Here is a 17,529-nt window from a genome sequence, read left to right as displayed (position 1 = left end):
ACACATATAGGTGACATCAAGGGACTGTAAATTACAGTGTATGCCCATACAGATATAGGTGACATCAAGGGACTGTAAATTACAGTGTATGCCAATACAATGTAGATGTGGGCGACATCAAGGGACTGTAAGTTACAGTGTATGCCCATACGGTGTAGATGTGGGTGACATCAAGGAACTGTAAGTTACAGTGTATGCCCATACAGTGTAGATATAGGTGACATCAAGGGACTGTAAATTACAGTGTATGCCCATACAGTGTAGATATAGGTGACATCAAGGGACTGTAAATTACAGTGTATGATCATACAGTGTAGATATAGGTAACATCAAGGGACTGTAAGTTACAGTGTATGCCCATACGATGTAGATGTGGGTAACATCAAGGGACTGTAAGTTACAGTGTATGCCAATACACATATAGATGACATCAAAGGACTCTAAGTTACAGTGTATGCCCATACACATACAGGTGACATCAAGGGACTGTAAGTTACAGTGTAAGCACATACAGATATAGGTGACATCAAGGGACTGTAAGTTACATTGTATGCCCATACAGTGTAGATATAGGTGACATCAAGGGACTGTAAGTTACAGTGTATGCCCATACAGATACAGGTGACATCAAGGGACTGTAAGTTACAGTGTATGCCCATACAGTGTAGATATAGGTGACATCAAGGGACTGTAAGTTACAGTGTATGCCCATATGGTGTAGATGTGGGTGACATCAAGGGACTGTAAGTTACAGTGTATGCCCATACAGATATAGGTGACATCAAGGGACTGTAAGTTACAGTGTATGCCCATACAGATACAGGTGACATCAAGGGACTCTAAGTTACAGTGTATGCCCATACAGTGTAGATATAGGTGACATCAAGGGACTGTAAGTTACAGTGTATGCCCATACAGTGTAGATATAGGTGACATCAAGGGACTGTAAGTTACAGTGTATGCCCATACAGTGTAGATATAGGTGACATCAAGGGACTGTAAGTTACAGTGTATGCCCATACACATATAGGTGACATCAAGGGACTGTAAGTTACAGTGTATGCCCATACAGATATAGGTGACATCAAGGGACTGTAAGTTACAGTGTATGCCCATACAGATATAGGTGACATCAAGGGACTGTAAGTTACAGTGTATGCCCATACACATATAGGTGACATCAAGGGACTGTAAGTTACAATGTATGCCCATACACATATAGGTGACATCAAGGGACTGTAAGTTACAGTGTATGCCCATACAGATATAGGTACTATTTGAAGTGTGGATGCAGTTGCACTACAATAATCAATCGCACATCATCTCATCTTAGATCCACTTTGCAGCATTTGAGTTAGATTTTACATTAAAATAAAGAAATATTGCACACAATTAAAAACTTGATCTAGATCCCAAACCAAACATAATTTTTTACAATAAACAATCCAACTAACTATTTGCCTAAGAGTGGTGTCAACTTGCAATCACACAACTTGTAAACCAACTGTTTTCTTGTAATTGACTACACAAAAAGCATGGCTGCATTCAGCTGATAATTAGAAGTATATATCCTAGCTGTATTAATTTGTGTTTTGTGTTTACAATCCACTCAAAATAATAGAAACAATATTTTCCCCTCTCATTGTCTCCATAGAATTGATTGATAGATACAGGTTTGGTTTGCATTATTTGGCACATCTTGATACTATTAGTACTATATACCATTTATGAACAATACAACACGGATTAGTTGCTACAAATCTGTACCACACTTCAAATGCTATCAATGGCAGTGAAGCACAAATGATAATATTGAGCAGGTTCCTGCACACACACACACAGGGTGGGTCTAACTTTGTCTCAGGGAATCCCTTACAAAACACAAATGATAGTTATACTCCCCTTCTCAACAGCCTCATATATCTGGCCTGTGTATGATAATGAAATATGACAAACATCCTGTCGTCATGCCTCAAAAACGTTGACAGTATACCTACTCTTGCCTAATTGTTAAATATGTATGTATGTACAATAAAGGATGAAACCTAGCAAGAGTCAGCATATGATTAACCAAACAATCATCATGTCAATATTACTACATGCATAATTAGTATCACAGTATCACCTGTTTTGAAATTTACTTTTCCCCCTCTTTTCTCAACATGAAATATTCCTACTGCTATTCAGATCACTTTGTTTGGACAAAGTCTTATCTACCCCACTCTACACATATTTACAATGACTAAGGAGATCAAATACCTTCCCTTGGGGAGAATCTGTGATTACTTTGGACTTCCATGAGATGAGCTTTGAAACATTAGATGGAGATTTCATCATTGTCCATGTACTTGGCATATTCATCACTATTATGGCAGTATAAAGTGCTCAAGTTTACCTTTAAGAACATGTGGAGTGTGTGAACATCTATGTTGGTTTACACAAATCTTTACCTTCCCATCTTTCTCTAATGACAATTTGATAGATGTATTATGAATATCAAAACTTTGCTAGATCTACTATATTCTCAACATTTTGGAAAATCTAATTTGCATACCGCTGAGATTCTGATCAGACCCCTTTGAACATTTTCCTGCAAGACCCTTGAACAACAGAAAACTTCCAGCCATTAACCTGGAGACACACATTCAGTTATACATACATACATATATATATATATACGTACACATGTACACTTGTATATACATATCCACATACATACATATGTACGTTCGTGGGTATATAAAATGGATGAACATACATACATATGTATGTATGCAAGTATATAAAACAGATGTACATACATACATACACAAGTAAGTATGAATACATGCACACACACATACATGAATACACACATGGGCAGATACAGATGATTTGAGAGCACTATAGCACTCCTCAACCTTTGCTCAGATGTGCTAGAAAGAGACATCTGAAGCATATCAGATATCGGCATACAACATTTATACACAAGCACAACAACAACAACAACAACAACAAAAGAAAATACCTACAAAGCTATCACCTAACCCATCTTGTCAACACTCTTGATTTACACATCATTTCTGTAACTTATATACAGTGTTTCCAAAATACTGTTTTCTTTTCTTTTTGTGGGTATAATATAGCAAACTGGTGATAGAGAAATAAGAATTGTATATGAAGACATAGCTAGGTCTCCTTGCCATCAAAAGGGAGTTAAATCTGAAAGATTCTACAAATAGCTGGTTGAATTTCATTTTCACATGATTAATAAGGATGTCCAGGTCAGAAGTACTACTTGGTGGACAAACCATGCTGTACTCTTGTCAGCAGCACATTGGCTGAAAATATAAATAAAAATATACCTACTTTTCTCCTCAAACTGGGCTACAATGAAAGGCCCACAACAACTGCATTTTTAGTTACCAACTGATGGTAGTGGGGAAATAAGGAATAGGAATACAGAGTAACTTCTCTCAAAGAGAGTAAAATCAACATTATCAGCAGTTTCACAAACTGAGTAGAAATGTAATGGCTGTAAGATCCAAGGTGAAAAGAAGCCAATGGCAAACTACAATCGATCTAACCTAAAGGAATCTTCTGTAGCTGGATCAGTAATAACATCATTGTCTGATAGAAGCTGTAAGCCATCTAAATCTAAAGGGCCTAGGCCCACTTTCAGTGCTTCTTCTTCAGGAAAGAGTGGATCTGTATCAAAGCCAACAGCCATGCCTACCATTGCATTACTTATATCTTTTGCGAAGTCTTGACGTGGTGGAGACTCCCCTGCACCTGTAACCATCAAAGTATTCTAACTTTGTCAGAGAATCTCTTACAGTTTACACTACACAGTTTAACATTTCAACTCTCTTTGGGACAACTCGTACATTAAAGATAAGTGTACAATCAAAAGCTACATCTGTAAGTTTTATACTCTGTTTTTGGTAAAGTCAATATCTGTACAAAATTATACGGAATTTGAAGGTTGCATTCTTTATTTAGTTGCATGCAAAGCATTCAGAACTGAGATATAAACTGAGTGAAATGCCTTCTATGCAGATTATCATTCCTATACCCTTAGTTATCATTAACATATGTACCAATTATATGAAATTTGAAGCATACATTAAGATATCGCCTAATGTTTACCTGTAAAAATTATATCTGGAATACCACTATTATGTGAATGCTGTTGTTGTTGTTGTTTCTGATGGTGGTGTTGCTGATGGTGCTGTTTATGTGGTTGAGGCTGATGTTGAAGTTGCTGTGAAGGGAAGGTTGTTGTAACCTGAGTTCCATACATCATGTCATTCTGAAAGACAAGTTCATTAAGAAAATCTCAAAACTTAGAGCCAATGGCATTGTAGCACAACATTACATAAAAAAATGTTTACCCACATGCTGATCCATGCTGGGTATAGGTGTTAATTTGCTGAATGACTCCCCAGTTGCTTATCCAACCCTGTTGTTATCTTTGCAATATATGCAATCATTTGGCTGTTGCCATGGGCATGGTCTTGTTGCTTGGCATATTTGCATACATTTTTTGAATGTTTGTTCAATTGTCTAAGAATCTGTTACCTTTGTGAAATATACCGTTTGGCTGTTGCTATGGACGTGGATATGGTTGCTAGGGGTATTTGCATACATTTTTTGAATGTTTACTTGCTTGCCTACCATGATGATGTTGTTATTTTTTTTATCAAAATTCACATTTTTATACCTAATTTGCATGTCATTGATGAGATCATTATATGCTTAATATTTTTTCATCTATACACCCCCAGATTCATCCCCATTAAATTTCAGCCCAATCTGCTCAGTAGGTTTTGGAATTTTTGACCAAAAAGACACATTTTTAGCCCTAATTTGCATATCACTGATGGAATCACCATCTGGTCATGAACAATTCTTAATCTAAACACCCCTAAGAATGTTCCCACCAAATTTCAGGCCGATCTGCCCAGTAGAGTTTTTTGACCAAAAGTCACATTTTTTTACCCAAATAACACACCATATTTAAGATCATTTTGATTTGAACAATTTCCCAACGAGACACCACAAGTAATGTGCCATAAAATGTCGGTCTGGCAGATGTTGAGTTTAAATCATCCACACATATAAATACACACACACACACACACAGACAGACAGACAGACAGACAGACTGATGGACAGACACCACACCATGCCTACAGCACTACTGAACCTTACCAGTTCAGTTGTGCTAATAAAACAATAACCTTTCATTTCTAGGCTGAATCAAAGCATTCTCTGACACCAAGAATAATGTTTTTCAACCCAAAACGTTGAACAATTTTCATTTGAACAATTTACCATATTGACACCATAATTAATGACCTCGCCAAATATCAAAGCAATTGCTCTGGCAGTTTTTGACTTTAAGTCATTCACACACACACACACACACACACACACACACACACACACACACACACACACACACACACTTCACCATGGCTATAGCAAAACCTCAGTTCACTTGTGCTATTAACAGATTGGCTTGATTGATTTAAACAAACAGTAATTCTGCAAAATATGAAGTTTAAATGGACCAATCAATTATCTCTTATCCTAATGACTCATAAGGAAAATAAACAGTGAAAATTCCAAAATATCCTCACAGCTAAAGTCAAACAACTGTGAAAATGTTTGGTAACAAACAGTTCATCTTTGGAAGAATGGGCACAGTCACTTCCAAATGCCATGCTTGAAGAAACAACTACAAATTCGTCAATGAACACAATCAACCAAATCAATCACCAAAGAGAAAAATTACAGAAGTCAGAGTGGAAAGAACCAAGCACTGATATTTTAAAATGAAAGTTCTGTACTCAAAATCAGCATGTGGGATCCTGTCACCAATCTTCCATAAGCTACATGTATGTATAGCCCAGAGACTTGGCTATCTGACTTGACATAATCACAATTAACATTTTTAAGTTTATACAACATATCACATCACATTAAATTAACAAACTAGGAACGTTACTGTACTGACAAACATATAAAAGTAGTTATTCTTTTAGAACAAATGTACAAATGTACAATTTATCGCCAATATACATGTAATGTCAAAACTGTACTTCCACAACCTGAAAATTCAACTGCACTATGTCATCAGTGTGGTCCGTACGCCCAACTTTCAAATAGTGTAACAATTCTAGTGGTACAGTGATGTCTTGATACTCATTACAATGTTACAATAATCATACTAACAGACCTACTGTTACAATCTACGACTATTGTTATGTTGCCGATATGTACGTGACTGACTGGGAGTATACATGCCATTTGCAAGATCAAAACAAACATGGCAGCACCCAGTCAAGTGTATACACACGCTTCAATCCGTCTACTTCGGACCTTGATCGCGCAATGTTTTAATAATTCAGCAGTGACGTACTGTTCGTCTTGCCGATTCATCGTACACACTTTGAATTTTCGTGCTGTTTGCGACATGGCATCATACGGAACTTGGCGCGTGTCTTTATTTGATCAATTCTCCATTAAATCTTCAACCATCAGGCGTCTTAAATCATCACTTATAGGTTTTCCAACAGCGAATTCCCGTCCATGGTATTTAATTTTTCTGAATTCTTCCATTTCAATACAGTGTACTTACATGTAATAAGCAACAAATCAGAAGCATCTGATCTCAAAAATACCGCCAATGGCGTTGTAGCACAACTGTACAGTTTTTAAAAATGCTAACATGCCACCAATAAGTGTTCATTTGGTGAATGACTATCCAGTTGCCTATCCAACCATGTTGCTATCTTTACGATATATGCTATCATTTGGCTGTTGCTATGGATGTGGTCTTGTTGCTAGGCATATTTCCATACATTTTTTGAATGTTTATTCAATTGTCTATTAATCTCCATTGTTATCTTCACAATATATGTGATCATTTGGCTGTTGCTATGGGCGTGGTCTTGTTGCTAGGCACACTTGCATACATTTTTTGAATGTTTATTCATTTGTCTTCTATTCCTGTTGTTATCTTTGCATTATATGTGATTATTTGGCTGTTGCTATGGGCGTGGTCTTGTTGCTAGGCATATTTACATACATTTTTTTGAATGTTTATTCAATTGTCTATTAATCCCCTTTGTTATCTTTGCAATATATGTGATCATTTGGCTGTTGCTATGGGCGTGGTCTTGTTGCTAGGCACATTTACATACATTTTTTGAACGTTTATTCAATTGTCTATTAATCCCTGTTGTTATCTTTGTGAAATACACGACCGTTTGGCTGTTGCTATGGGCGTGGTCATGGTTGCTACGGTATTTGCATACATTTTTTGAATGTTTATTCATTTGCCTACCATATGATGTTGTTATTTGACCAAAATATACTGCCATTTGGTTGTTGCTAAGGGCGTGGTCATGGTTGCTAGGGCCAATTTTGTCAAAATGTTTTGAAGAATAACATGCAGAAACATCTCACCGAGTTTCAGACTCTGTGTACTTTTTGAGATATAAGTTTTTGACCAAAAATGAACATTTTTACACCTAATTTGCATATCACTCATGGAATCATGGTATGCTTAATATTTCTTTGTCCATACATCCCTAGATACATTCCCATTAAATTTCAGCCCAATCTGCTCAGTAGTTTTGGAATTATAGATTTTTAACCAAAAAGACACATTTTTAGCCCTAATTTGCATATCACTGATGGAATCATCCCGTCATGGACAAATCTTACTTTACATCCCCTTAAGAATGTTCCCACCAAATTTCGCACCAATCTGCCCAGTAGTTTCTGAGTTTAAGTTTTTTGACCAAAAATCACACATCTGTGATGCGATCATTTTGATTTGAACAATTTCCCAACTAGACACCCAAGGTAATGGACCCACCAAATATCATGGCAATCGGTTCAGCAGTTTTTGAGTTTAAGTTGTTTACACACATACACACACACACACACACACAGACAGACAGACGCCGGACGATCCCTATAGCACTACTGAACCTCAGTTCAGTTGTGCTAATAAAATCATTGACCAGCGCACTCTTGACACACTTTGATACTTTGATTAATGAGTACCATGTAGTTAGTCGCAAGTCGTCTCATGATATAGTTGGACGCTTTTGAGACGAACAAGTATTTTATCAATTTTTCTAATCAATTGTTCTAATCCCCCCCCCCCCCCCCAACCATTATTATGTAAACTCAATTCACTTTGAGCGAAACTATATTTCAACTGGGGGAGACAGATAAGTATACTGTAATTGTTAAACTTAAAATGGGATAATTTTGCTCATTGCTGTAGATTACGTCGTAGTATATCTAAACAATTCATATTCATAACGACAATGTGTTGTTTTTACTGGATTATTCTATACTAGTACTAGTAAATGGTCAGCTTGATTTTAAAAAATACCGCCAATGGCGTTGTAGCACAACTGTACAGTTTTTAAAAATGTTTATCCATATGCTAACAATAGGTGTTCATTTGCTGAATAACTATCCAGTTGCCTATCTAACCATGTTGCTATCTTTACGATAAATGCTATCATTTGGCTGTTGCTATGGGCGTGGTCATGTTGTTAGGCAAATTTACATACATGTTTTGAATGTTTATTCAATTGTCTATTAAACCCCATTGTTATCTTTGTGAAATACACCATTGTTTGGCTGTTGCTATGGGCGTGGCCATGGTTACTAGGGTATTTGCATACATTTTTTGAATGTTTATTCATTTGTCTTTCTATTCCTGTTGTTATCTTTGCAATATACATGATTATTTTGCTGTTGCTATGGGCATGGTCTTGTTGCTATGCAAATTTACATACATTTTTTGAATGTTTATTCAATTGTCTATTAAACCCTGTTGTTATCTTTGTGAAATACACCACCGTTTCGCTGTTGCTATGGGCGTGGTCATGGTTGCTAGGGTATTTGCATACATTTTTGAATGTTTACTCACTTGCCTACCAGATGATGTTGTTATTTGACCCAAATATACTGCCATTTGGTTGTTGCTAAAGGGCGTGGTCATGGTCACTAGGGCCAATTTTGTCAAAATATTTTGAAGAAAATCTGCAGAATAACAGTTTCAGAAACATCTCGCCAAGTTTCAGACTCATTGACCAAGTACTTTTTGAGATATAAGTTTTTGACCAAAAATGAACATTCTTACACCTAATTTGCATATCACCCATGGAATCATTGTATGCTTAATATATCTTCGTCCATACATCCCTAAATGCATCCCCATTAAATTTCAGCCCAATCTGCTCAGTAGTTTTAGAATTATAGATTTTTAACCAAAAAGACACATTTTTAGCCCTAATTTGCATATCACTGATGAAATCATCATGTCATGAACAAATCTTACTTTACACCCCCTAAAGAATCTTCCAACCAACTTTCGTACCAATCTGCCCAGTAGTTTCTGAGTTTAAGTTTTTTGACCAAAACTCACATTTTTTTACCCAAATCACACACCTGTGATGCGATCATTTTGATTTGAACAATTTCCCAACTAGACACCCAAGGTAATGGACCCACCAAATATCATGGCAATCGGTTCAGCAGTTTTTGACTTTAAGTTGTTTACACACACACACACACACACACACACACACATCCACACACACACACACACAGACAGACAGACAGACGCCGGGCGATCCCTATAGCACTACTGAACCTCAGTTCAGTTGTGCTAAAAATGCACCCCACCCCTTACAAAGTAGTGGGTTAATTGCTCGCCTAACGTTCAGAACCTAACAAGGATGTAATGTGATCATGGTTCACACTGGGTTCTCAAGTCCAGTCAAATTATGCGCCAAACTATACACCAGTGTTTAAGTCATGTTAGTGCAGTGACGTGAAATGTGTTGAAATTAAACATGTTGGACCATAATACACGTACAGTATATGCTACTTCATGATTTTCACGGCAACAGTGCAACTTTCTAGTCCGATATGGCTTCAATACTTCAACATGATACTCAATTGTGTCAATCTGATGAAATCATTGACATTAACGTACATTATGATTACTATATGAAGGAACGTTGTTCTATGACAGAAATCAGCTACAGTGAAATGTGTTTGTTGAATTATGATGGATTCTATGATTTCATTCGGAAAATACCATATCTACAACGTTTGGCTATGCTGAGATTATCATACAAGGACATGGAAGGAACGTACGTTGATTTCACAGGATGTAATTACTCTCGTTTTCTCCATCACTATGCATGTGTTGGTAATGTACCAACTGTAAATGTTAAATCTGTGGAGGGTACATCTCCCGCCATAAGTCACGGTCAGTGCAGTAGTGCCGAGGGTAATGTTGACAGACATCTATCCATTTGTCAAGATGCAAACAAAATGGACAAACTCACAGCCAAGCACACACGCTTACTTATCTGTCAGATTTGGGAGTGTGAAGAAGCTCAAGAGGAGGTGAGATTAGACCATGCTATGTATAAGAGTCCTATTCAATTGGAAATCGACCAGAAACAAAGAGAGATTGAGCGAAAGGTGATGGAGGTGGATGGTTTGTCAGATCAGGGGTCGAAATAATGGCCTTTTACTTGCCCCAGGCAAGTGATTACAAAGCTTGGGCAAGTTGTTTTGAAAAGTACTTGTCCCAAGGGGCAAGGAGAATTTCTTATGATTATTGATCACGGGTGTGTTTTTGCCTGTGTTCATGCTGTACTTATCAGACACTGCACATGTCTGATAGGATTTTGGATACATTGTATAACCAAGGTGCCAACAAGTCTGGAAAATTATAACATTGTATCAATATTGAGAAGACGTCTTTCTTGACTGATCACTTTTCAAAACAATCTGGACCAGCTGTCAATGTCCTTGACATACTTTGTTTACTCTATCAAGAAAACATACCTGGAATGACCAGTGACTCATTGAATATTGTTCAACAATAGTAAATTACACCATGATTTTTCAGGTTTTGAGTGTTTGAATCAACTGCAAATTTTACAACAGTCATTTTATTTGAAAATACTACTAGGAAAATATAAACAAATCATACTGGGAGAAAAATAGTTGGTGTGGATGAGGAAGGAAAGAAAATATATTGACATGGTGGAAATACTTAGAAAGTTTTTTTACATCAGTGTTGAAATAAATGTTAATTTTTATATTGATAGCTTATGAAAGTGCTGAAAAAATTATTTTAACAACTACTTTTTACAAGTGAACCAAAAATTGTATGCTATGCTATAGTATTAATATTAATTAGGCCATGACAATTAATATTATTTGGGACACCTGTTTATTGTGGAGAGCACTTTTCAGTACCCACAGAAACTTTCAAAGTGACATTTTTTGATAATAAACAAAAGAAAGCCCAATCAATCACAACAGTGCATTTGTAAGCCACACAAAAATACCCCACTATTTGGAATGGGCAAGCACTTTTTGATTTGGGCAAGTACTTTTTGTTTTCTACTTGCCCAGTGGACAAGTGAAATTTTTTCATTATTTCGACCCCTGCAGATAAATATCGAACATTGGATGAGAAGTACAATTAAAAATTTATTTAATTTTAGTTTATACAGAATATTTTCATAAGCCTGAACATTCCATTCCTCCTGGCATCTAGTTCACAAACCAGTGTTCAAATATGCTCACAGGAAATATCAGAGGATGTACGTCATCACCAGATTACATGTGTATACGTAAGGGGAGCACAGGAAATTGTCAGAATGTTTGTACTATGCATAATTTTCTACTTAGGCTCCTTCTAGCCTCAGTCTAGTTCAAGCTGCGTTTGGAGAACATTGCTAAATTTGTCTCTGCCTACCGAGTCAATCCCACCCACCATCCCCATCACCACCTTCGTTTACTTGTTCTAAATCAGGCAGTTCTCTCAGACATGTTAATCGCATTTCTTTATCCTTGCAACATGTGGCGCTATACAGGCCAGACATAACCTGTTCTAATGTTATTACCATTTGTTTTCTTGCAGATACTTTCAATCTGTTCTGTAAATCTTCTTTGGTTACTCAGCACTACCACAGTGACGGGCCTTTTCCCCTTGTTCAATTACCCCAATACAGTTTACAGTCAGCTGAAAACTAATCAATCAGCTCATTTCGAATACAAATTCATTCACCTAGCTATGTCTGCCGGGTCCTCCCCAGGTAGCTAGGATAAGACACCTGCCGGGTCCTCCCCGGGTGCTCTTCTTGGCGTATTGTAAATTCTCCCCAGTACAAATTCAACCTAGCTATGTCGGGTCCTCCCCGGGTGCTCTTCTTGGCGTATTGTAAATTCTCCCCAGTACAAATTCAACCTAGCTATGTCTGCCGGGTCCTCCCCAGGTAGCTAGTATACAGACGCCTGCCGGGTCCTCCCCAGGTGCTCTTCTCGGCTTACTGCAAATTACCCCTGTACAATTCACCACCTAGCTATGTCTGCCGGGTCCTCCCCAGGTAGCTATGGTTACGACACCTGCCGGGTCCTCCCCGGGTGATCTTTTCGGTTTACTTATGTTTACATTCAGGAGCACACATAGGACCTATCTGCTGGGACCTCCCCAGGTAGCCTATACTCCTTACACCTGCTGGTGATCTTCCCAGCTGCAAGTGGTGCTGAGTAGCCCTCAAGATAGCCAAAGTTTGTGTATGTATTTTGTTATTGATTTAACAAGTTAGTTTGTTACTAGGACATTAAAGTTTTTCTAGACATACTTGCCAGTCTCACTACTTCATTCTACATTCACACAAGGACATTAACAGGTACCCAATATGTGGGTATAAATCCCAAAGTATACAGAGACAGCTCTCAGAGATTATGTAGAAAATGTCACTTGCAATTGGGACACACAAAAGCATCGTGCCCTAAAAGTGATGCGTGCTACAGCGTAATACAATGTGGCAAACTTTATCTTCACCCGGACAGTAAAAAGGAACTAGCCAACCTAGCACAGTTAAAGAACAAGTCATTGAGAATGACATAGGGTTTTAAGGAACTGGCAGTTTTTCAAACCTGGTTAATGTTGTTTGGCCTTATATGGTTGTTTTTTATATCACTACTCTGTTCAAGCATGTCTGAGTTATGGCTTTGGACATGAAAACTGCACCAACAAAATGGCTGCCAGGCAGCCATATTGGATCGTATCACGACAACAATGGATATGCACATGTATGTCATAGAACACTGTCCTAATACCAACTTTGAATGAGATCTGTTCAAGCATGTCTGAGTTATGGCTTTAGACAGGGAAAATTCACAAACAAAACGGCTGCTAGGTGGCCATATTGGATCGTATCATAAAACAAATTGACTTGCATATGTATGCCATTGTATGTTGCCCCTGTACCAAGTTTGAAAAAAATTGGCCTTGGCATCTCCAAGAAACGGCTCCGGGCGGATGGATGGAACCCAATCCATAAGTCCCTGTCCAGAACTTCGTCCGGCGGGGACTAAAATGGCTGAAAGCGACCTAAAGTCCTTAAAAACGGAGTTAGAAATCAAGCAAAGGGTAGCCAATTCTTTATTCAACAGTTTTGAAAATCGTTTTGAAAGATTGTTCATTAACAGTGACCCCACTAAGTATATGAAAGATGGGCGTGTCAGACGATTCATTGTCAATATTGACACTGAGATTTTACGGAAGCATTACAAGGGCAAAGTACCATCAGATCTGAAAATGGAAAGTACACTCTGACCATCAATCATCGACTCCTTCAATGTAAAGACAGGGATCGGGAAGGAGAAAGGCTCCAAAACCAGTTAATCCTATACAGAAGAAGTTGGAAACATGTGGTATTATGTTCCCAAAACAACAGTCTGCGATGTCAAGTGATAAGCCTACATTTACTAGTAAATCTCGGGAACAACAAGAAAATACACACCGGCATTCCAACAAGTCTGTTTCGCACGATATAGTGTATCCTTATAATTTCTATCCACCCTATGCCTCTCCTGGATGGTACATGCCTTCACCATATGCGCAAGCTGGATATAACAATTAGTTTTCAGCTACGGGTCAATCGTCTACACCACGTTTTACCTCGAGCTCCTGAAATTCCAGTTTCACAACATCAAGGAACACTACTAAACTGTCATGGAGGGACCCCATTAAACCATGACCAGGCTGTTCATCCACCCCTGCCAATTATACCACCACTGGCTCTACCACCTCAACCAACATCAACATAAACAGAGTGTTCGACATAAAGTTTGACAATGTACATGGAACGAGTTAGTCTAGTTCCTGACAACCATATGAACTAGACGAGGAACGAGATATAAATGGATTGAATTTGTCAAAACAGAGGACAATTTTAGAAACAGAACTTTTGTATCGTACTCACAAATAATTTTTAAAAAACAAATCAATAAGCCTTTTCTGTAACTACAAAATTACTTTTGATTTACTTGTTTGGTTTACAAGTGTAATTATATCAGACTAAATTACTCTGACAAGTAGAGCTTTGATTTTGAGGTAAATTTTAAAGTTTTCGTTGCTAACTTCTGTAGTTTTAGTTTTTCTTACATGACAAATGTAAACCTCGTTTACAAGTGTTAATACACCAGTCTAAATTACATTGACAGGTAGAGCTTTGATTTTGAGGTGGATTTTAAAGTTTTAGTTTCTAACTTCTGTAGCTTTGGGTTTTTTCTTACATGGCAAATGCAAACCATGTTTATAAGTGTAATTATGTCAGACTAAATTACGCTGATATGTAGAGCTTTGATTTGAAAGTTAAAGTTTTAGTTTCTAACTTATGTAAAACTACAGAAGTTAGAATCCAAAACTATAACATTTACCTCAAAATCAAAGCTCTACTTTTCAGCGTAATTTATTGAATTTTTGGGTTTGTTTTGGTCTCTAAATTTGTCGTCTGAAAGCTTTGATTTTGAGGTAAACATTTAAGTTTGCTTCATAAGGAAGTTATGGTTTCAATAAATTATTTTTTTTATTTTGTTACAAACATTAACGTTTTCATTCGTTTGGAACTTACAGTTTCTACATTTGTTGTTGCAGTAAAGTTTTGATTTTGAAGTAAACATTAGTTTTAATTTGTAATTAAAATTCATTGTTTCTATAGACTACAGAGTTGAGCTGTATTTCTTTGTTACACTGATTTTGAAATGTCAATGTAGAGTAAATTTCTGTGGCTTCATCAAAACTTCAGTTGCCCTGTGTATGTCTTAGTAGTTGACTGTGTATGTGTGTGTGTGTGTTGCAATTGCCACTCAGTGGGGATGACTGGTCAGCTTTGATAAGTAGTAACACCGAGTTTGGAATGTAGACATTGAATGAAGTTCAGTGGGGTGGCTTGTTTCACCAACACTTCAGTTCTAATAGTATCGTAGTACCAGACTTAGACTGTTGACAGTCAATCGCGCCTTTTTTTCCTACGTTTTATATAAACTCCGATCCGGCGCAACACTAGTCTAATCGCAAACTGATATCGAGGGCTGAAGTCCCGAGCGACTGTTGTCCCTTTCCGCATCTCCCTTGCTATTACTTATTCATGATGTGACGTCATTTAATGGGGCGTTTCTCTATATATCGTATGATTTGCATACAGTTCAATGTAAGGTCACTCAACATTCAACACACGTAAACTACAGCGGAAACTTGTCTTCGTAAATGCATTTTGATGGTCATAATTAAGTACTTTTTCCTTTCCTATCTTTCTTTGTTAAAGCTTGAAACCACACACTTTTTTAACATTCTTAAATGACGTCGTTGCCTTTTGTTTAGCAGCTAGCTGTTACAGTGGTACTGGTAGTGAGAGAGTGCTACGGAAGTCAACTTATTGTACCAACTCCGACCAACACTCCACTCAAGCAATAGATGTTTTGGACACCCTTTTTACCTTCCCTCGACTGCAGCTAGCATATTATATAGCAATAAAATTCATGTATAAAATGTGTGATAGTGAGGCGTAGATAATATTCTAATGTGCAAATGGTAGACGTTCTACCTGAAATAAAAACAGAAAAGTGCCTCCATATTTACCACGGCACGGAGATCGTGCTCCGAACCGACACGTCTTCAACTAGTGCCTCCTCAGAGTACTGAGTCTATATGTACCTAAAGCTATTGCATGCACCCCATTATTTCAGATTCCGATTGAGGAGTCAATTTACGTAATCTTTATCACGATGCTATATGATATGACAGTTTGTCATGTTTGTTGTGTCTTTTCCTTGATGTTTTCTTTTTATGTGATTTTTGTTGTTGATGTTGGGGGGGGGGGGGTTGAAACATTGGGTCGGCGGGATAATGAAAAACAGAAAAAAAATAGGGTGACCCCAATAAATTGAAGTACGTCAGACAACAATTTATTAGCATTTCATGGTCATCTGATTTGTTAAATTTTACAGTTGAAGAAAGATCAGTACAGGCAATCACGAGTAAAAATACCCAATACCATACCGAACTTCAGACTCCTTTACTTAGTTGAAGTTTTTGCTACACTGTGAACATTTTATTGTTACATATTCAAACAATGCGAATCTCATTGTATTCAGAATTGAATTTGAAACCATTTTCAAAAGAAATGCGATACTAACAATTACTGTATGATACAAAATCAAGACAATAAAAACTCGTAGTTTATATATACTCGTAGTTTGTATTTTACAAATACTGTGTTGTAAATTAGAACAATGCTCATAAATGGATAATCGTAGGGCAACTCTTCTTCTTTCGACATATGGCACACTTCCTACTTTGTTGGCCATTGAAAATATCATTGAAATTTTATGATAGTCAACGCCGCGATCGTACGAACAGAGGCTACAGACGTGACACTGACAGAAGTTCTATCTATCAGCACTTCATAGCAATGGTTGTGTATACAAATGGATGTGAAATGATGGTAAAACCACAGACAAGTTGTTTGTGGTACAAAGTACTAACATATTATAAACTGTGCAGTCAGAGTTTAGAAAGGTACGTCAGCCTGAACTTGCAGTCAGGATGAGTTTTAAAAATGTCAATTATCGTCACTGAAGATCAGACAGAGGCGGTCGAGGCGTTTGTTCGCCCAATCTGCTTGGGATTGGTCGTTGTGCAAGACACAGAGAATATCTGTACTCAAAGTGTTAATAACTTGGTTTCAATCAAAGAAGACGGCTTGAATTGACGTCAATGACAAATTTACTTTTTGTAATTGTGTACATGTATATGGCACACTATCCTGATTTTCAGCTATTGACTATCTTGTTTATTTTGGAGATAAATGTAACCATCATTAGGATTAGTTTGTCTGTGTGTACTACATGTTGATTGACAGCTGCATAAAGTTATCAACGGCAAAATCGACATAACTTTTCTGATGTCTGACCGAAAGTAATTTCGAGAAATGTACCTCAGATTTCCATTCATATTGAAGACGAATGCAGTAATAACATACGTCATATATTCATAATGACTTGGTCACAGTACGGTAGGTAGATATGTCAATGGTCGGAACACATGCATAACTGCAGTTTAGTTAAGTTGTTACCACTTCCCTATTGTTTAGCAAAATTACCACAAATAAAAGGGCCTTCCCGTTTTAA

At 37.3% G+C, this 17,529-nt stretch overlaps 1 protein-coding gene across 6 annotated transcripts in view; it reads right to left on the bottom strand.

Annotated features, from left to right (window-relative positions):
- Positions 1-2,741: 2,741 nt before the first annotated feature.
- LOC144443316 (CREB-regulated transcription coactivator 1-like) overlaps positions 2,742-17,529 on the bottom strand; it is a 97,367-nt gene continuing 82,579 nt past the window's right edge. For 5 of the 6 annotated variants that reach the window (XM_078132765.1, XM_078132761.1, XM_078132767.1 and 2 more), the window contains 2 exons: positions 4,129-4,291; positions 2,742-3,771 (listed from right to left, as the gene is read on the bottom strand). In XM_078132765.1, the coding sequence (XP_077988891.1) occupies positions 3,551-3,771; positions 4,129-4,291 (384 nt within the window). In that variant the 3' untranslated portion in view covers positions 2,742-3,550. The remainder of the gene's footprint in view (positions 3,772-4,128; positions 4,292-17,529) is intronic. The other variant, XM_078132766.1, reaches the window with a different exon arrangement.

The sequence above is a fragment of the Glandiceps talaboti genome, chromosome 12 (genome assembly GCF_964340395.1).
Source record: "Glandiceps talaboti chromosome 12, keGlaTala1.1, whole genome shotgun sequence".
NCBI lineage: Eukaryota > Metazoa > Hemichordata > Enteropneusta > Spengelidae > Glandiceps > Glandiceps talaboti.
This window is presented reverse-complemented; position numbering and strand designations above follow the sequence as displayed.